Source organism: Vipera berus (assembly GCF_964194415.1).
Source record: "Vipera berus genome assembly, chromosome: 3".
NCBI classification, from domain to species: domain Eukaryota; kingdom Metazoa; phylum Chordata; class Lepidosauria; order Squamata; family Viperidae; genus Vipera; species Vipera berus.
This window is the reverse complement of record NC_138204.1, coordinates 52,160,477-52,181,478: the sequence shown is the minus strand read 5'-3', so window position 1 is coordinate 52,181,478 and position 21,002 is coordinate 52,160,477. Positions and strand designations below refer to the sequence as shown.

The window sequence follows — 21,002 nt, the reverse complement described above, 5'->3', positions numbered from 1 at the left end:
TTCAATTGTGAAGTTGTATTCTGGGAAGTGTGTGATTAATTTAGTTGAGGTGAATTTTTAAGCTCTGTTTGCACACTGTAGTAAACTGTTCTAACATATGATTTATTGAGCATAGTTATGGTGACCATAAACTGGGATTTACAAATTATTACGGTGGTTTCAAATGTCACACATTAAGCCCAAGTTATGAACATTTCAACATGTCTAAGTGTGATGTGTGAACTAGACTTGAATTTAAATTCTTCTCTTCTCATAAAGTATTATAAGGAAATTGTCTATATTGGCACATAATTTATATTATGAAAATATTCTAATTTATTTAAACTTTTCAAAATATAATACTTTTAAAATATTATTTTGTCTTGGTATTTGCTTATTGATTACTCACTTTGATTATAGATCAACAATTTGCTTTATCTGAATAAGACATTTGGCTTTTACACAGTTCATTGCTGATGATTTTGGCAAGCTTCAGTTGTGGGACTTCTCGGGCCTTAAAGATGAGTCTTACTGCTATTTGCACGTCTTTCTTTTAATAAACTTTGTTTTGGAGAGATTCTTCTTATTTTACTTTTACTTCTGCTAATTATTTACTTAGGTGTCATTGAATTGGGACCTTGATGATTATATGGACAAATGCCACCCATCTCTGCCTGACCGTAATTGGTAACTCTTTCAATGACATTTCAGTGACCACTTAGATTCCTTCATCTACTTTATCCATTGCCTTCTACTATTCTCAACCCTACCAAGGCTTTCCTAGTGCATTATCCATTCATGAGTTTATGCTTCTTGGTTATTGTCTCAAGGAAGCAGGACTGACTGTTTTTCTTGCAGTCTGTCTTTCTTTTTCCCCAGTGTCCTATTTTCACAGTTGTGGTAGTTTCCAGCATAAAATCATTGCTTTAACTATTCCTCATTGCTTTGATATGTCTTAATCCTGAAGTAGACACACTACAAAGTTTTGTAAAGTTCTACTTTATATTTTATGTTCCATTAAGTCATACTCTTTGAGTCATATAAGTCTGATTCACTTACTCTGTTCTCTTTGGCTATTGTTTTATCTTGCTGGTCATTAACTGTACAGTAATTAAATGAAAACCTTTCTTGAAGTTTTCCTTTATCAATCAACATCTTGTCTAAGATTCTCATTGCCTCCCTCTCCAGGATTAATCTTCTCTTTCGTTCTTCAGCATGCTATTGTTCATTTATTCTTGAGCCTAAGAAAATAAAGATGTCTGTCCCCTTATTTCTTTACCATCATTTGTTAGTTTGCTAAGTATGCTAATTGATGTAACGTTTGTTGCTCTTCTGAGCATTCTTTATTTTGAGTAACAAAATGATACTATTTGTGTATCTCAAATTGTCCATGTTTTAAAATTCAGATTTGATTCTATCTATCATGTCTTATTATAAAAGATTGATTGTAAAAAATAAACAGATATAGGGATAAAATGCACACTTTGTCTCTCTCCATTTGCTTCCCAATCAAATCTGTTTCTTCTAACTTGATTTTTAACAAAGCTTTCTTCTTCATTGTAGCTGCTCCAAAGAAGAATAATCAGGTATTTTGAAACATTGGTTAGCTATAATATATTCCACATTGGTTAGCTATATTATATTCCACATTTTGCATAATAGTTTTACTGTTATCAGTAGAGAAAGGTAAATAAATATCTGTCCACTGTTTTTGTTGACCATCTTATGATACCTATTTGTTCATTCATCTCTCTGCCTTTTCTGAAATCTGATTATTCATTTATGTTTTTCTCCATGTATAACTGTGTTCTTACATATAAAAATGAAGTAACATTTCACTTGCACTTCATGTTCATTTTGACAGCCTAATTTTTGCCTGGTTGCTGCTTCATATTTCAAGCTTCAATACTATGCACCCTAGCAAAATAAAAAAAAACTTCTCTTTTAATTCTGGTACCAACTGTGATTGACCTTTCTTCCACCATGGATCTGACTATGTCCTTATGAAACTTTGACATTCTTTGCCAGTAACAGATGCCTTCTAAGAAATGGATTAGTGAAATAGCAAATCAATTATTTGGCACCCTGCTCTGTATAAATGTTTCATTTATATCCATGTAGTTTTTATGTCAACAATACAGAAATGTTTTGTCATTGCCTTCTAAGTGGTCAACTTCTTCCATACTTCAGAATCCAAGTTGTCCTCATTGCAGCTGTAGATTACTCTTATCTTCTCTTTTAATCTGACTGCAAAGGTGAGCCTATCAGCAATTGTGGCATCATTTTCAGAATGTAAGTCGTCTTATGTCAAAGTTATAATTCTGCATAAGAATTTTCTTCTATATCTGATCACAAATGATTCTTTTGATCAGTTTCAAATAATACTATTTCAGTATTATTTTTTTAATGCTTATACAAAATGTTCATCAGTTACTGACTTACATACCTTCAGTTCTCTTAGAAAATACTGTATTGCACATAGGTAATGGAGAAAAATAATTTGAATGTGATAAAATAGTTTCAAGAAAATGTAATATCTAACTTCATTTTTCAAATTATTTTTCAAATAATGTAAACCATTCCGTTATGTATTCAAGATGGACAGTATTTAATATTTTATTGTTATGTATATGTAGGGGCATGGGTCTATACATATGTTGTTTATAGTATGTTTTAGGTGTGTTGTCATGTATGTGTTTCATTTTGAGAGTGGACAACTAAATTTCATTTTTGATGTGTGCCGCTGTGCCCACAGTAAAAAATGACAATAAAGATTATCTTATCTTATTTAGCATATATCCTAGAGGAAGCAAGATATTTAGATCACTTGGTTTTGTTTGTTTGATATTACACATACAGGATTTTACTGATAAGAATTAAAGCTTTGTATCTCTATGGCCAAATTTATTTACTTCTAACATAAAGGGAACAGTTGCTGGAATTGGTTATGTGTAGTTTAATGAAGAGAAGGGTGAGGGGTGACATGATAGCAGTGTTCCAGTATCTCAGGGGCTGCCACAAAGAAGAGGGAGTCAAGCTATTCTTCAAAGCACCTGAAGGCAAGACAAGCAGCAACGGATGGAAACTAGTCAAGGGGAGAAGCAACCTAGAACTAAGGAGAAACTTCCTGACAGTTAGAACAACTAACCAGTGAAACAACCTGCCTCCAGAAGTGGTGAATGCTCCAACACTGGAAGTTTTTAAGAAGAGAGTTATCTGAAATGGTATAGGGTTTCCTGCCTGAGCAGGGGGTTGGACTAGATGACCTCCAAGGTCCCTTCCAACTTATTATTATTTGTTATTATTTATTCATTGAATTTATATAAACTTAATAAATAAATAAGAATAATTTTATTTAGTAATGTAAATCACAACTTTTATCAGTTAAAGTTCAAGAAGATAAGTTTAAGAAGCTGAAATTCTTCCTGTTTCAAATATGTATCGTGACATTTATCTTACTGGTTTTGGATAATATATTTGTAATACAAATAATCCACTGGTTTGGGATAAACTGTCAACTGAGAGAGATCATTGAATTAGTGGGCTATAAGCAAAAAAAATTGTTCTATATTAAATAGTCTCAAAAATGCTACTTAACATAAGCTTAAGAAGTAAATAGGTAGCACCTCAGTTTTTGTATCTGACACTGAATATTCATCTTGCTAGTGACTTTGAGCTATTTACATTTAACTTAAAACCATTTCAGTCTTCAGTATATAGATTAGGTATTGTATTGCAAAAATGAATTGCGTTAGGAAATGGTTTGAGGTGGGAAAACTAAAATAACTTGGAAATACTTTGATGGCTAATAAAACTGTTTTATAGAACTCAAGTGATTGCTTGATCTTTGAACTTCAGCTATACTCTTGTCATTTTTTAATCCTTCAGACAAAAACCTAATTATGTCAGCTGTATAGTTTTATACTATCTATAAGACATGATTCTCAAAATTCTGAAGAAGGCCTGTATTCATTCCATTACTGCTATTGCATTCAAAACTATGTATTACTTTCATGAACAGGAAAATAACAGCTTATAGAAGAAAAGTCACACATTCGTGAGAATGATTTCATGAAATTGCATTGCTTTAATGAGTGGCCACCTCCAGATGTTACTTAATTCCAATGCTCCTTATTACTTAGATATATTTGACTATAGAATTTCCAGGAGGTAGGGTAGCTATATTTGGGGTATGCATTTATACATAGGAGGTATGCTAATTTTGCTTATAATTATTTGGTTGAACTTTTCCCCTTTTTATTTTATTGGGCTGCTGCTTTTTCATTTTATTTGTCCCAGAATTTTCCTTTATGGTCCATTGTTAGATATTGATCAGTTGAAGCTCATTTTGAGACTCGTTGGAACCCCAGGCCCTGAGCTTTTGAAGAAAATCTCTTCAGAGTCTGTGAGTTTAAAATTTGATTGTAATGACTCCCTTATGTGGATTTCTTTTCTTTTCTTTGCTGTCATGAAAATTGTCTGTATTTTTTTGTTTGGCTTTTTTTTCTTCTTTATTTCTGTAGGCATCTTGATGTTTCACTGTTCTTCCTCTATATTGTTTTTCAGTTACCTAGTTCCTCATATTATTCATTTTTTTTGTTTCTCTGCAGGCTATATTAGGCTTAACTAAACATTAAATATACTTTATTATATGTTATTAGTACTTTATAGTCATTTTCATGCATGCTATTGAGAAACTACATGCAGTACTGCACATGCAAACTCTGAAATGGGAATCCTTTTCCTTTACTTCTATTTTTTTTTAATCCCATTTATATCCCGCCCTTCTCCGAAGACTCAGGGCGGCTTACAATCTAAGGCACAAATCAATGTGCTTAGCAATAGCCTTCATCCTATGTATATGCCTGCTTATTAGGGCTTTCGCCCCCCCCCCCTTCCAAGCAGCATTATTACAAAGTCAGCTTATTGCCCCCAACAATCTGGGTCCTACATGCATGCCCTACATTTGTTCAGGAAAATCTAGCTCTTTAGCTAGGAAGAATCTATTTTTTGTACCATCAACCAAAATTTGTACCAATAAGCCATTGGACTTGATAACACAGTGTACCTTCTCTATTAAATGGATTGTGCATTTCTTAGAGGTTGCTCTTTGTAACTTGTATTTGTATTGTCACAGACGTAACAATCCATGAAATGAAGTACTTGAATTGCAGTTATTACTTGTTTCAGATCAATCTTCACACACCAAACCTGGGAGTGTTCTTCATGCATTTGCAAAACAATTCCTTGCTAGCATGACCTTTGCTGAAAAATCTGAATGTTACCTCATCTAACTGTGCTTCAGATTGCATAATCCAGAGTAAAAAGCATGGAGTCATAAAATTGCTGTCTAATTATTCTAGTCTTTTTTGTAAGCAGAATTAAAGTACATATGCAGCATGTACTTTCTATATGTGTAGATTTTTAATATAATTTAATTAATGAAATTTAAAAAAACTGGTAGGAATGAGTACATTTTTAGAAAAAATGCATATATCATTTGACCCAAAGTGTTTTCCTGAAGTTAGGCTCATAAAAATTGAAAAATGCTTAATTCATGAGGTCTAGGAAGATTTAATAAAAGAGGACTGTATGTGATGTTAATATATAAAATAACTGATTTTTTTTAAAAAAATTCTGAATGAACGTAAAGGAAATACAGTAGATGGTAAAAAAAATAATGTTGAAGAACTTCAAGGGAGATGAGCATTTAACAAATCTGAAATATAAGTAAATACATTTACTATTTAAGCAGGTGAAAGTAAGACAGGTTCAGTAACTTTGTTTCAAGAAACCTATGCAGTCAAAATTCTAATCCTGGAGAGATTTAGAAGAACTTAACTTATTGAGAAAAGGGAAAATAGCTGTGCTTCGGTTTGGTAAAAAGATTGAAAACTAATTTTCCCTGTATGTTTTTGTAATCTGAAAAGCATGTGCTTCAGTTTGGTAAAAGCATGAAAACTAATTTTCCTTGTATGTTATGTAATAAAAAATACTTGTCTTTGTGCTTGACAGCTTGGAAATCAGGGTCTACTTTTCAGGTAACAGGGTTTCTTCCCCCTACAGCTTCATTGATTGCAAGTGTCATATCAGCTTCTTTATGCATGCTGAGTTTTGCTCTGCTAGTTGCCAACTCAAGGTCTCAGGAAACAGCATGCTGAATAGTGCAAAATGTTGTTAAAGAGCATAGCACACTGACAAACAGCACCCTATTATCTGAAACATCTTTCAAACAAATAATTGAGAAAGATTTTGGTTAGCCTAGTCCAGGGGTCTTCAGACTTGGCCCTTTTATGACTTGTGGACTTCAGCTCCCAGAATTCTTCAGCCAGCATGTCTGGCTGAGGAATTTTGGGAGTTGAAGTCTACAAGTCAAAAAAGGGCCAGGTTTGAAGACCCCTGGACTAGTCATTGGTTTCAAGAACTAGTATGACTTATGGATCTGATAAAGATAACATTAACATATACAAAGTATAAGATTTATTAAATTTATAAGGGGTTGATTTTCTGGGAATAAATGATAGTACTGAAGAGCAACATGTTCGCTGAACAATTAAAAATTCTGGCCCCCTAACCTGGAATCTGTGTTTCAGAGATAGGGAAGCGAATTTTTTTTTTCTGTAGCTCAGCTGATCCTTGAGAATAGATGAGTCTTGTTGTCAGTATTAGTAACATCTTAAAAGAATATCATGGTATTTTCCTATGCCTGGTTAAGACAAAGGATAATTTTTCCTCTTCATACTCACTTTTTATATGGCTAACAATATGAGATCTTGATTGTTAATTACTGGTTGCCTTAATTTGCACTACTTGTTAGTATGGGAATTGGCAATATCAAGGCTAAGGACTTATTCTTTGGTTGATTTTCCCCCCAGAATTTTTCAGTTATACTAGTTGTCCAAAGGAGGAGAAAATAGAGTCCCTATACTTTCCAACGTTTGCTTCAATTCCCTTTCTAATTAATTGCATCATATAACAGCCTGTTTTCTATGCTTGTTTTATCTGGGAGAAAACAAGTTGCCCGTCTCTTCCCATGTGACTTGCAGTTTGATAACAAAAATTCAGCAATGAGTGAGTAATAAAAAAATAAAAAGAAAACATGCTAATCTGACTTCTTGCAGATAAAGATATATATCTGCCATAAAAGTTAAGGAATTGAGCTTCTGCCTAAAGGCAAAATATTTATTGGCTGTCTAAAATAATGATGTTCTTTAAACAAAGATATAATAGTATATTTTCCTAGAGAAAGTAATATTAGATTTTTCAAAACAACGATAGATTGTAGTACCATTCTGAAATTGAAAAATCTGGTATCCCTTAGTTTAGTTCGGTATTTACAATATCATGCATTGGTTAAAACCTCTTTTCTTTGTTCCCTCTACAGGCAAGTTGTGATTTAGAATGAAATGTGGTACATGGAATTAAATAGACTAATGTGCACTTTTTTTTTGCTAGTCACTTATGCACACTTGCTTTAGTTGATACTAAATCAGATTTCTTTTATTCACTGACAAACTAGTATTTTTGTGCTTTCTAATATTGCATGTTTGCTTTGAAAGTTTATATCTATAGGAAAGTTTCTTAGATGCTGTACCCTCGAGGCACTCTATTATGTAGCAAAAGAGCTAATTTGAGCATTGACATTGTTGTTGAAATCGTAACAAAGCCCTTGACAAGGCATTTTAAGATATTAACCAGCTTCAGCAAATCATGCGTCTGACGGGGACGCCCCCTGCATATCTCATTAACAGGATGCCCAGCCATGAGGTGAGATCTTAGGAGGATGTGCACCTTGGTCTGCAGTTTAGAGAATTTTATTATTTTATTCACTTTGATATTTTTTAACTTTTCAAGGGCATCCAAAATTAAAGCATTATAAAGCCGTTTATAGCAATCTACTCCCTGTCTAAAAGTACTTACTTATCTGAGGATCTGGTTCCTCCACTTCTCTCCATGTAATTCCATCATTTCGTGTTCCAGTAGGTACAGTTAAAACAAAATTATCTTTACAATGTATTTAAAGGATAATACATAGGGAACTGTGTATATTTATAAAGGAAACAATTCATTAGGTGTGGATAATGGAAAAGATGTTTTTGATACCCACTATGTGATGATTAGGGACGCGGTGGCTCAGTGGGTTAGAACGCTGAGCTTGTCGATCGGAAGGTCGGCAGTTTGGCGGGTCGAATCCCGAGTGCCGCGTAGCAGAGTGAGTGCCTGTTACTCGTCCCAGCTTCTGCCCACCTAGCAGTTCGAAAGCACGTAAAAATGCAAGTAGAAAAATAGGGACCACTATGGTGGGAAGGTAACAGCGTTCCGTGCACCTTTGGCGTCTAGTCATGCCGGCCACATGACCACGGAGACGTCCTCGGACAAGCGCTGGCTCTTCGGCTTTGAAACGGAGATGAGCACCGGCCCCTAGAGTCGGAAACGACTAGCACGCATGTGCGGGGGAACCTTTACCTTTTACCTTATGTGATGATTATTAAGGCACTTTTAAGGAAGCCCATACTAGTACAGCTAATGCTTCAAGTAAAATCTTGTCCCAATCCACTAAAGTTTTAGTACTAGAAAACTAATAACAAATCTGTACAAATTGTAAAATATTAGAGAAAGGTGCTGTGAACACGTATTTCCCAAAAACTTTCGAAAGCTGTACAGTACTTTGTACCAAATGAGATTTTCAAACTGTCTTCACAAGAAGCTTTACATATAGGCAAGTTACTGTAGTTCAGTGAAGGCATAACCAGAAGCAAACCTAAATTGATAAAAGTCACACATTTTTTCTATTCTTCTTGGTACAATTGTATACCTCCATTTAATTGGTACACTTGTCCTGTGCAGATGTTACTCTGCTGTAATATGCTGCAATGGATCAATGTTCAACCATCTAAGATCATTCAGGTGCCATTGCTATTTTCTAACATATCACAGGTATTGCTTATGCAGTGCATAAGACCCGAATTCTAGCCTTTATAGCAGCAGTCCTCAGCCTTTGTGGCTTGGCGGTCCGGCTGGGGGGGAGCGGGGAACTGGGCCACACGAGCAGCAGGCCAGCGTGCATGTGATTGTACGCACAGTTCATGCGGCCCAGTTGCAAATAGGCCATGGCCTGGTAGTGGCCCAGGGGTTGGGGACCCCTTATTTATAGCATCATTATCATGCTGATTATATAAATGAGAAGATAAAGGCAGATAGTAATTAAAAGAACTAAAATCAGATGAAATCAAAGTAAAAAAACAGGCCAACATAGAAACTTGCAGTAATTAAGAAGCATAGTTTAATAATATGTTTTATTTTCTTCCAGGCAAGAAATTACATACAGTCCTTGTCTTACATGCCGAAGATGAATTTTGAAAATGTATTTATTGGTGCAAATCCTCTAGGTAAGACTTAACAATAGTTTCACCAGAGCAGAGGAATATAAAATGCATGTACACCAAGTTTGTGAACACCATTTTGGCATGACAGATAAAGGCTTTGAAGCAGTTTTGCCATATACATAGTGAAGATGACTTTGGTTTCATTTTTATAGTCATTCAGGCTTATTCATAACACTAAATCTCTCGCATTTCATTCCTTTTCTCATTTTTCACTGATACCCAGAAGTTTAATGTAATTTACTGAATGCTTGTCTTTCAGATGATGATACCAGAAAATTTCTGTGTAAAATTCCTTTCTGAATAGAATTTTGAAATTCAAGTTATACTAGTGCATTTTGTTCCATTTATTTTTGAATTTACTTTCTCGTGTCGTTGACCTATTTTAATAAATTTAAAAATAGATTATGCACCTTGCCATAAAACCTGTTTCAAGGGGAGGTTTTTCCAGCAAGTGCAACAACTTGTTTATTCATTAAAACATAACTCTCCGTTCAAATGAGAAGTCCGGGACATTCTGTGGATAGAGATGGTCCATAGGTAGTGACGGTTTCAATTGTAGCATTAAATAATTTGGAGGAAACGAGAATGACACCAGTACATTAACTGAAAGTCCTATGCCCAACCTATACTTTCTTAAATATATTTATTTTTCTTACAAATAAATGCCAAGTTGGTAATTTTATTATGGCTGAGGCAACCAACCTGACACACACAATCAAGACCCGGGCCCAGAGGGCAGCATCCCTCTGGCTGAAATAAGTCCTCCTACATTTTTAGTTTGGCATGGCCTGGGGAGGGGGGCAGTTTTCATCTGCAAAGTTCTAATGGCTTTTCAGGGTTTTGAACCACAGATAACCAGATGTAAGTTCCTGTGCCTGAAGTTAGTCTCTAGGGAACGGTTGATTTGTTGCTGCTGTATCAGATTACCTGCTATTCAGTGAGATCCCTACATAAGCTGCTTGACTTTGTTACCAGTTAACAGAGGAGTCTCAAAGACTTAAAAGTCCTTGGAAATTTCATCCAGTCTACATCCAGTGTATAGTCTGGAGCAGCCCAATAGTTCATGAACTTCATGGCTACCTCAGTGATGCTATCAACATTTGGTCCCAGGTCCTGGAGTTGGGGCTCTGGCTATGAAGGAACAGGCTGAAGTTCAGCCCTAGCAAAACCAAGTGGCTAGCTATGTAAAGATTGCCTGGTTCTGGGGACTTTTCATATGTATTTCTAAATGAGGCTGGAGTTTCCCAGATGAGACATAGCTGCAATTTAAAGGTCGTCTTGAATTCTTTCTATAGCTCCTGATCAAAGAAGCTTTTACCAGGAAGAAATCTGTACAGATTCATATTATGCAGCAAATTGCACATGCTCCTGAAACTGGAGGGCTTTTTAAATAGCCATTAAGCCATGATTACCTCATGTTTGGACTACCACAGTGCACTCTAGATGAGGTTGCCTTTGAAGACAATTCAGAAAGTTAGGTTGGTTCAGAATGAACAATTAATTTAATTTAATAATTTAATTTAATAATTTAATTTGTATACCGCCCTTCTCCCGAAGGCAATACATGTTAAAAAACAAAAATACAAAAGTTAAAAGAGATTAAACAAGATGCCCCAAAAATTATAACAATAAGTTAAAATACATAAAAAACAATAAAATCCAAACCCATCACCCATCAGGCCAGGCCGGCTTGTTCAAACAGGTAAGTCTTTAGATCACGCCGGAAGGAGCGAAGGTCGGGCGCCATCCGGAGCTCAACCGGAAGATGGTTCCATAAATCCGGCGCGCCCACAGAGAACGCCCTCCCCCTGGGGGCCACCAGTCGACACTCTTTGACCGGTGGCACCCTGAGGAGGCCCTCTCTGTGGGAGCGCACTGGGTGGAGGGAAGTTGATGCCTGCCGCAGGTGCTCCCTGAGGTATTCCGGACCCATGCCATGAAGGGCTTTGTAGGTCATTACCAGCACCTGGAAGACAACTGGGAGCCAATGAAGCTCGCGGAGCAGGGGTGTAACATGGGAGTATCGGGAGACTCCCAACACAACTCTCGCGGCTGCATTCTGTACCAGTTGGAGCCTCTGAGTGGTCCTCAAGGGCAGCCCCATGTAGAGAGCGTTGCAGTAGTCCAAACGAGAGGTCACGAGCGCATGAGTGACCGTACGCAAGGCATCCCGGTCTAGATAGGGCCGCAACTGGCGCACCAGGCGAACCTGGGCAAAGGCCCCCCCTAGTCACATTTACTCTATGGTCTTCTAAAGAAAGCTGTGAATCTAGGAGGACTCCCAAGTTGCGAGCCCTATCTACGGGGGGTAATAACTCACCCCCCAGAGAAAGAGATGGGATATTCTGAATAGCCCGAGATGCCGGTACGCACAGCCACTCAGTCTTGTCAGGGTTGAGTCGAAGCCTGTTCCTCCCCATCCAGACCCGAACCGCCTCCAGGCAACGGGACATCACGTCGAGGGCATCACTGGGGTGGTTTGGGGTCGAAATGAAAAGCTGGGTAACATCCATGTAACATCTCTGCTTTGCAAGCTGCACTGGTTACTATTAGGTTCTAATTCAAGGTCCTATACAGCGTAGGGTATCTAGTTGTTCGAGGAACCACCTGTTTTCCTTTGTGTCTGCACATCCTGTTAGATCAGGCAGAATCAGCATATTCCAGGCCGTATCCGTTAAACAATATGAACCAGGAAGCATGCTTTCTATTTTGCTGCACCTGGGCTCTGAAACAGCATCCTCCCAGGAATTTAAATGGCCCCAGCTCTACTTTATGAAAAGGTTGAAGCCCTGGGTCTCTTCCTAGGCTTTGGGCTAGGATGGGATGTGGACCTCTTCCAGGAGTGGGTTTTATGTCTATTCCACTAGGACACACCATCTCCTTTTCTATTGTCTGGTGTCGTTTTGTTTTTAACTTTTTTTGTCACCCAGAATCATTTTTTTGTCTGTCTGTGTATCTATGTTTATGTTTTGTTGGAGATTGCTTCATCTCTTTGCATCTATGAGCTGCTTTATCTACTAGGTGAGTGATAAATATGGGGAACAGCTGTCCCTCTATGATTCTCACCTGGCCTTTTGTTAATTAAATGAATATTTTTGTTTAAGAGACAAAAGAGAACTCCATACACTTCTTCCTCTTAGATAAATAATTTAGATAAGTGATTTTTTTATATCTTCATTTCTTCTGTTTTATTTCATATATAATGAATGTCAGTTTTCATTGATAGTTAGGTTAAGCGCATACGTTGCATTCAATTTAAGTAAGTCCAGAGCTGTGCTCTAAGATAGGTGGCCATACAGATCTTTTAAATAAATATTACGAACTTTTTTCCTTTTAAATGAAGTGCTCTGCTACTTAATTACTCAATATTTCATGGATGTGAGGCAAAGTCGGCAGAAGAAAGTCCCATGATTGAACATACCCCAAACTCTGCTTGCCAATTGGTGCAAAGCTAGGTCATCCCCTTGGTGCACTGTGGATAGCGTGCATCCATAAACTAACAAACTAGCAATCTTAGGCTGCCAGATCTACTCTGTTGTAAAAAGCATTGCAGACTTCCCTGGCCATACACACACACACACACACACACACACCACACACACAAGCCTCAATATTTTTACCATTTACCTTTATGCTCAGAAACGCAACTAAGGGTTCCTGCTGAATTCAAATCTTCAACACACTTCTTAGAAGTACATTTATTTTTCTTAGAATGTTGTTTTATAGATATTAAACTCATATTCTTCTTGCATGCAAAGGTAAAGGTTCCCCCGCACATGTGTGCTAGTCGTTTCCAATTCTAGGGGACGGTGCTCATCTCCGTTTCAAAGCCTAAGAGCCAGCGCTTGTCCGAAGACGTCTCCGTGGTCATGTGGCTGGCATGACTAGGCGCCAAAGGCACACGGAACACTGTTACCTTCCCACCGTAGTGGTCCCTATTTTTCTACTTGCATTTTTACGTGCTTTCGAACTGCTAGGTTGGCAGAAGCTGGGACGAGTAACAGGCGCTCACTCTGTTACGTGGCACTCGGGATTTGACCCGCCAAACTGCCGACCTTCTGATCGACAAGCTCAGCGTCCTAACCCACTGAGCCACCGCGTCCCTTCTTGCATACAAACTGAATGGCAAATATTGGCACTGGGAAATACTGATTTTCTTTTAAGATGAATTGGAGCTTTATGAGAAATTGTACATTAATCTCTCTTTTTGTTTTCTTCCCTTGGCTTCTGAAGCTGTAGACTTGCTGGAGAAGATGCTGGTACTGGACACAGATAAACGAATCACTGCTGCAGAAGCTTTGGCTCATGGCTATTTTTCTCAGTATCACGACCCAGATGATGAGCCAGTGGCAGATCCTTATGATCAATCCTTTGAAAGCAGAGAACTTGATATTGAGGAGTGGAAAAGTAAGTTTTCTGGTAGACTGATTTGGCGAACTAAGTATTGCTAATGCTATTCACCAACATTATTGTTTTAGTTCATGTGAAAAGATAAAGATGTCAGGAAGTAATGAAATCCAGTTTGGCAAAATAGAAAGATTGTGCAGAAATATACCTTCCGAATAGAGAAACTGAGAAAAGTTAGTATAGTTGCCTAAAATGAGTCAAGGCCTGTATGACTCACCATTAATATTAAAACACTCCTGATGATGCTGGGTGAAGGAATGCTTTACAAAACCCTTTTCTTCACTATAATTTTTGTATTCTACCTAAAAGGTAACTTATCTTCTGCATTTGGGCATTAGGGTTTAATTTGTTTTCAATATCTGTATTTGTACATTTTTATACTTATGTCACTGTTCACCGCCCTGAGTCCTTAGGGCAGGGGTAGGCAATCTCGGCTCTTTTATGACTCATGGACTTCAACTCCCAGAATTCCTCAGGAATTCTGGGAGTTGAAGTCCATGAGTCATAAAAGAGCCGAGGTTGCCTACCCCTGCCTTAGGGAGAAGGGCGGTATACAAATCAAATAAATAAATAAATAAAAGGAATTTTTTTTTTAAATTTTGCATTTGTGAAGAATTCAGGAAGAGGCAGATGAAGGCAAGCTGAAACAGAGACCGAAGACACTGCTGTTAGTTCAAGGCAGATGGGAACAAGCGTACTAGCTTTGTCTTTCTCCTCTGGCTGAGAACATGATGAGAGAAACAAACTGTTGAAGCAAATGGGAGGGAAGCTGAAGGCGAGGCAGGAGAGAGGAAAGAGCTGCTACTACGGTATCAGTTAGGAACTTCCATTATAGAGTCTGACTGACTGTTCTGGAGGGCCTCACTAATTATAGAGGCTCCATGCAAACTGAGGATCCAGGTAAATCCAAACCTTCCATGAATGGAGACTCTTAAATGGATAGAGAGGGGGCCTCGGTTGTAGATACTTAACTGCATACTGAGCACACTGTCTGGAAATAAGACCATTGAATCAATGGGATGTAATAAGGAGTAAGTATGCTTCTACTTCTTTGTGCTTGTAATCCAATTTAAAGGCCTCTCTGTCAGCCAATTTTCTTCAGCAAACAGAATAGAAAGAAAAGGTATCTCAAGAAGCTTTTGTCCAATTTCTACCCAGCTGTTCAGAATAAGCTAAATTAAATAGAACACACACACACACACACACACACACACACACACACACACACACACACCAATAATCTATGTAGATTTATCTGGAGCAAGAGCCATTTTTTCAATAGGATTTACTGAAAAGTAAGTGTGCATGGTTGCTTATAGTTTCTGAGTGGAGATTTTTACAGTTTAGAATTTTTACAATTTTGTAAAACAAAGTTACAATTTTATAATTGCCCAAAACATATACAGGTAGTCTTCGACTTACAGCCGTTTGTTCAGTGGCCATTCGAAGTTACAAACAGCACTGAAAAAAGTGAGTTGTGATTGTTTTTCCACGCTTAGGACTGCTGCAGCATCCCCATGGTCAATGTGATCAAAATTCAAGACGCTTGGCAAGTGGCATGTATTTATGGCAGTTACTAAGTTAACAGCTGCAGCGATTCACTTAACAATTGTCACAAGAAAGGTCGTAAAATGGGGCAAAACTCACAATAACTGTCTTGCTTGGCAACAGAAATTTTGGGCTCAAAATTTGTGGTCGTACGTCAAGGACAATCTGTATACAAATTTGGGTCAGAGCCACATATTTCTCCTTATGAGTGTTTTCAGTGGGAGTTGACAATGCTATTGAGAAGATAGGCAAGTTAAGCTACTCATTTCTAATTCTCCTTTGGAACAGATATAGTACTTGTAATTCACAATGGTTTAAGACAGTTTGCACAAAGGTAATTGGGATGTGGCTGCAGTATACTGTGTATCCAGATTGATATGTGTATTTCCCTACTCACATGCCCACAGTGAATATGCGAATTAAAACTTGGAAGACATCTAGTTCCGCAAAAATTGAACTATGTTTGCTGTTAGCTAGTTTGCCATTTTTCTCTAAAAATACATTTGGTTCTGACTCGTAATTCCACAAGTCTACAAGATTAAAAAGAAATCTAGTAACGTTCTGTCAGGAGAAAGGACTCTTAATCCATTTTCCAATGTGTTTTAGAAATACAGCTGCTCCAGAGATTAGGGAGAGGCCAAGAAGGCAGGGATATGGCAGTGTTGGAGATGGCCTTTATTCTGGAACCATCAGCATCCAATTCTCAAGAACAGCTATTGTTATCGCACAGGATTGAAATCACTTTAGAGTCATTTATTTTCATCATCAGCAGTTATCTCTAAGCTATTGAAAGCCTTAACCCATCTTTCTTTCTCCACCAGGCCTGACCTACGATGAAGTGGTTAGCTTTGTGCCACCGCCACTTGACCAGGAGGAAATGGAATCCTGAGAATCTGTTTCTCTTTGTCCCATATCACTGTGAGGGGAACATCTTTTCATAGGAATTCTCCACATATTGTTCAAGTGCCTCTTGCCGTGAAGATTCTCCTTGAGGGAGGATGTGTGTGTGTGTGTGTGTGTGTGTGTGTGTGTGTGTGTGTGTGCGTACGAATGTATTGAATGAAAAGGAAGGAAAAGAAAGATCCAGAGGGGAATATTTATACAGAACCTGTATAAAATTGCATGTACTCTTGTATTTTTGTACACAGTTTGGGACATGTTTCTACAGACCTGTTTGATTGCTTTTTCGCCTTTACTGCTGATAATCAGCTTTCATTGCTCTAGGTCTAGGCAGAGAGTATGCAGGGAAGCTGAGATTTCAGATGCTCAGTGGAAATTGTTGCCATTAAATGGCTCTTCTACCAAGAAAAGACTTAGAAAATGGAAACTGAACTATTACTTGAACTGTGCTCCCTGCTTTCCAAGATGCGGGGGTAGCGGATTTATTTCAGTTACTTATTCCGACAAAGTCTCCCCACTATTTTATAACAGCAGAAAAGTTGACTAATGAATGTCTAGCTGTCTTTAATATGAAACAGGTGTTGATGATGTTTTTTTTTTTTAAAAAAAGTTTGTGCCTTAAATCAGTGTTTCTCAACTTTGGCAGCTTTAAGGAATATGGCTTCAACTCCTGGATTTCTCCAATCTACGTTCTGGCTGAGGGATTCTGGGAGTTGAAGTCCACACATTTTAAAGTTTCTGAGGTTGAGAAGCACTGCCTTAAATGACTTGAGAGTAAAACGAAGTCTGAGTTAATGGTCTCAACAATGGAATTTGGAGGTTGCGTCTTTTTTGAGTGCAGGCCTCAAAATGCCTAGTAATCAAGACACAGATATTCCAGTCATCCCTCATGAAGCAATTGGGTCATTTCTCTTTCTTATTTCTCTGCCAAACTCAGATGTCTCACCTCTGCTATGCTACTGTTTTGTATACCATCTTCAGATGAAATGTGGGTTTTTGCATGTTGTAGTTGTACAAGCATGTAGGCTTGCTTATATTATTTTGGAAGAGGCAACTCAGCCAATAAATTAATGTATTCAGTTATCAGAGTTAGAGCCATACAGTTTAGCATCCATCTAACTTTGTTCAATTTATGGTTAATATTTTGGGCACTTTTAACAGGAAAGGAACTGATGAATATGCGTCTTTCTTTAACTTTCTATCAGTGGCTTTAAAAATCAGTTCATTTATCAACTGGTATGTGCCTAAAAAAAAATTCACTTCATTGTATTCAAGAATTCAAGAAACATTTTCCTACGCACGGATGAGTGGGAGGCCTCAGTTCAAGTATTTTGTGCTCATCAGGCATTGAATATCCAAGAACCTATTTTTAAAATATTTCCTGAAATTTATATAATGCAGGCATCATGCATGAATTGTATGCCTGTCTGAAAGCTCTGCAATATTTTTGTTTTTCTGATGGATTTGGGATTTTCTGTATTTATCCCTTTTGTACAGAGATGCTGTTTTTTTTTTAAAGGAAGGGGTATGTGGATAATGAAGCCATCAGATCCTTCCTTTCTCTTCAGTCCAGTCCCCTCTGCAAAGAAACCTTAGCTTGGGGTCCAGAGAACAATGCTTCGTCATGCTTTTTTGTCCAGAGGCCTTCTGTAAACTAAACAAAATCACCTGTCTGCTGAACCTGCGGTTTGGGAATTCAGATGGAAATGTAGATATATTCTGTCAAATATACAGGAAGATTATTTTTATCTGTCATTTTATGTCTAGGTGTGACTTTCATGCATAAATACTACAAAGGGAATTTTAAAAAAGACAACATGTAAGTTTATATGTGAGTGGAACTCTCAAAGCTGAGTTTTTAGATGGAGGGGCCCCTGTGGAGTGCACTCCTAGTTAGAATGATGCTATTGTACTGTCTGATCTCTGGACAGAAAATACGAACTTTAAAGAGGAATTCTGCTCTAACTGGTTTTGCCAAATAGGATATCACCCAATGCAACTGGTTTTAAAATAAAGTTATTTTTCAGACTAAATGGACTGATGGTGTTTATAAATTGCCGTTTAATTGTGATAAAGTTTCTTGAGGATGCATACAGTTGGATCCCAATATTACACATAACAATTTTCCTAACTAGCCACATATATTTTAATTTGCCTTAAATGCTGCATTTGCTTTGCTTCGTCCCTGAGAGTAAGCTGTTGAATAAAAATCCAAACTAAGTCTGTTTGAAGTTTAAACTAATTATAAAAATGATTAGAATTTTTTAAAAAATGCCATGGGTCCTTGTGCATGGTGATAAAGTTACTGTGAATAAATATTGGTGGTCCCCCCTATAAGCACTATAAGTGATTTTAAAAAAGATGTCTGTATTCACTTAAAATAATATCAATTTGGCAAGTGGGCTTTTTATACAAACCTGAAGAAATTAATATTTGTACCCAAGACCCACTTAGTTTAATAAAGTGTATTGCATTTCTAATTCTTGGCATTGTGCATAAATTTGTCAAAAATAACCTGGGTTCTCTTTTATTGAGGAATGCTTATTTAAACCTAAATAAACGTAAATCTCATCATTAAAAGCCAAATACTTCATTTGCTGCATCAATATTATAACATGGATTCAAAGCTATAAGCATACAAAGGATTGTAAATTTTTAGGATGAAAGGTCTTCAAACTTCTGAAGTGATGCAACCCTATAAAAATGACATATGGAGCTGTGTGATGACTCCCTAACCCCTCTCAAAAACAGTGTTTATACTTGGCCAAGTAAAAAATAGCACACCACCGTGCTCACTGATCAAATTCCAGTCTATGAAATGATGGAAAACTTAACTCTCACAAAACAAAATATTTTTATGGAAAACAACAAAACTCCAAATTATACTTATTGAAAATGATGAGCCCATTTGCTGCCTTCCCTCTAGCTCCTGAGCATAAGGCCCCACCTTAGAGGCAGCCTCTCTCATCTCACCCCTGCGTTATAGGCTGCTCCAATCCTTTGGCCCACCGTGCCCAGAAGTGATCCAAGCTGGAGCGCTCATGCCCCAGGCGCTCAAAGTTGGATCACTGGAAGACCATATCCAAGCCCTGAAAGATCACAGTCACAACTCAACCCAGACAGTTTGGAAATGAGTTCTGGCAACGGTTCTACCCTGCATGTTCAAGATCTTGTAAGCTTGTAAGCCGCCCTGAGTCTTCGGAGAAGGGCGGGATATAAATGGAATTAAAATAAAATAAATAAATAAAAAATCTCTCCCATGTGTGATTGCCTTCTAGCTTCTGAATCTCAGAAAACTGCTGACTTAAGATTTTTTCTTAAAAATCAGTAAAAATCACTATTTTAAATAACAAATTTCAGAATGTTTTATGAAGCATAAAAAGTACCATAATGAAGATAAGTGGTATTTGCAACCATTTTTCATCACAAAACTCAAAAGTGGCACCGCTACCTGTGATACTATGGAGATATCTGCAGTTTCCTTGACAACAGTATGGAAAAAGTATGCACTTGTTTTCCACTAGGTGTTCCCCCCCTCTGACTTCCCTGTTAAGTTTACAACCCTGGAATTTCCTGGCTGTGTTCCTCCAAGAATTAACTAGGTGTGATTTTAGCTTTGGAATTCAAGCAAGGGCAGTCAGCTGCTGCTGCTGCTGCTGCTGTGTCTAGATCAAACTTTAAATTGCCAGAATGAAGCAATCACCTTCGTCATTGGCCAAAAATAAGTCATTATTGGTACATGTTTTTGGTAGTAGCTTACATACCAGCAGATGGGCCAGCCTGTCTCTCCGCATTCACACAGCTTGAAGAACCTCCATATTGATTTTACCAATGCTGCCACCTGCTGATATAAAACTTAATTTATATTTAAAATTGGCTTTAAATGCACTTGTTGCATATAAAGTGAACTTTTTTAAAAAGGCCTTTTCACTCAATTGCAAAGCAGAAATTCTTCAAAATACAGCCCAAGAATAAATAATACATTTAGTTTATTTGGCCTTTGGAATACAACTTAGATATTCAGATTATGACTATACAAACATTTTCCACTCCTGACAGTCTTCTAAAAAACCTGATCTACACACATACTAATGTTAGCATAAGGTGTGCCTTTTATAAAGCAGTAGATGTCCTCTGTTTAAGAACAAGAATGGAACAGTCCATGAGTATGACAAAACTGTCTGTGATTGTCATTCTCTGCAGGAACCTATTAACTGCAGACACACATTTTTCAGAATGACCAAACCTTTCATAATGAGAGGCTGCATTAACTTATCCACGTAATTGCAAGCTCTCGCAATTGGCATGTGATTATGTGATCAAGGAAATGTACATGACTGGCAACTCAAAACAACTACCAGCAATGGATGACAGGCAGGAAAGTAATACCCAGTCAGCTGCCCTTTAGATCACGGCTGTCCACCTCTTACAAGACAACACACTTCTCTTAAACTAAAAGTATTGTGTACAGCCTATTCAATTATCCCAAATAGACTTATAAATTTCATATATCTCAACTTCCAATCAGATGATCTACAGCTATCATATACTATCTTACAAAATTTTCTTTACAAAATTTGCCTCACTAATATGCAAAAAGTAACATGTCTTGGACATACATGGAATTTATTTTGGTCTGAAGGACAACAAAAAAAGCCCATTTTATTTAAAAATATTTCTGTTCTGCATTGTTTTGACCTCAAATATAGATATATTACTATCAGAATTCACATTTTAAAAACATTGTAGTAATATCTTTTTACAAAACATATTTTGAATTAT

General features: G+C 37.3%; 1 protein-coding gene across 4 annotated transcripts in view; it reads left to right on the top strand.

Annotated features, from left to right (window-relative positions):
• MAPK14 (mitogen-activated protein kinase 14) overlaps positions 1–18,253 on the top strand; it is a 47,308-nt gene extending 29,055 nt beyond the window's left edge. The window contains exons 9-12 of one of the 4 annotated variants that reach the window (XR_014025807.1): positions 4,305–7,746; positions 7,834–7,958; positions 9,290–9,368; positions 13,599–13,659. Coding sequence is in view for 2 of the 4 variants with exons in the window: in XM_081322636.1 (XP_081178762.1) it covers positions 7,667–7,746; positions 9,290–9,368; positions 13,599–13,772; positions 16,142–16,209 (401 nt within the window). In the remaining 2 variants the exon portion in view is untranslated. Of the gene's footprint in view, positions 1–4,304; positions 7,747–7,833; positions 7,959–9,289; positions 9,369–13,598; positions 13,773–16,141 lie in introns of those variants that run through there. The other 3 variants (XM_081322636.1, XM_081322635.1, XR_014025808.1) reach the window with 3 other exon arrangements.
• The last annotated feature ends 2,749 nt before the right edge of the window (positions 18,254–21,002 follow it).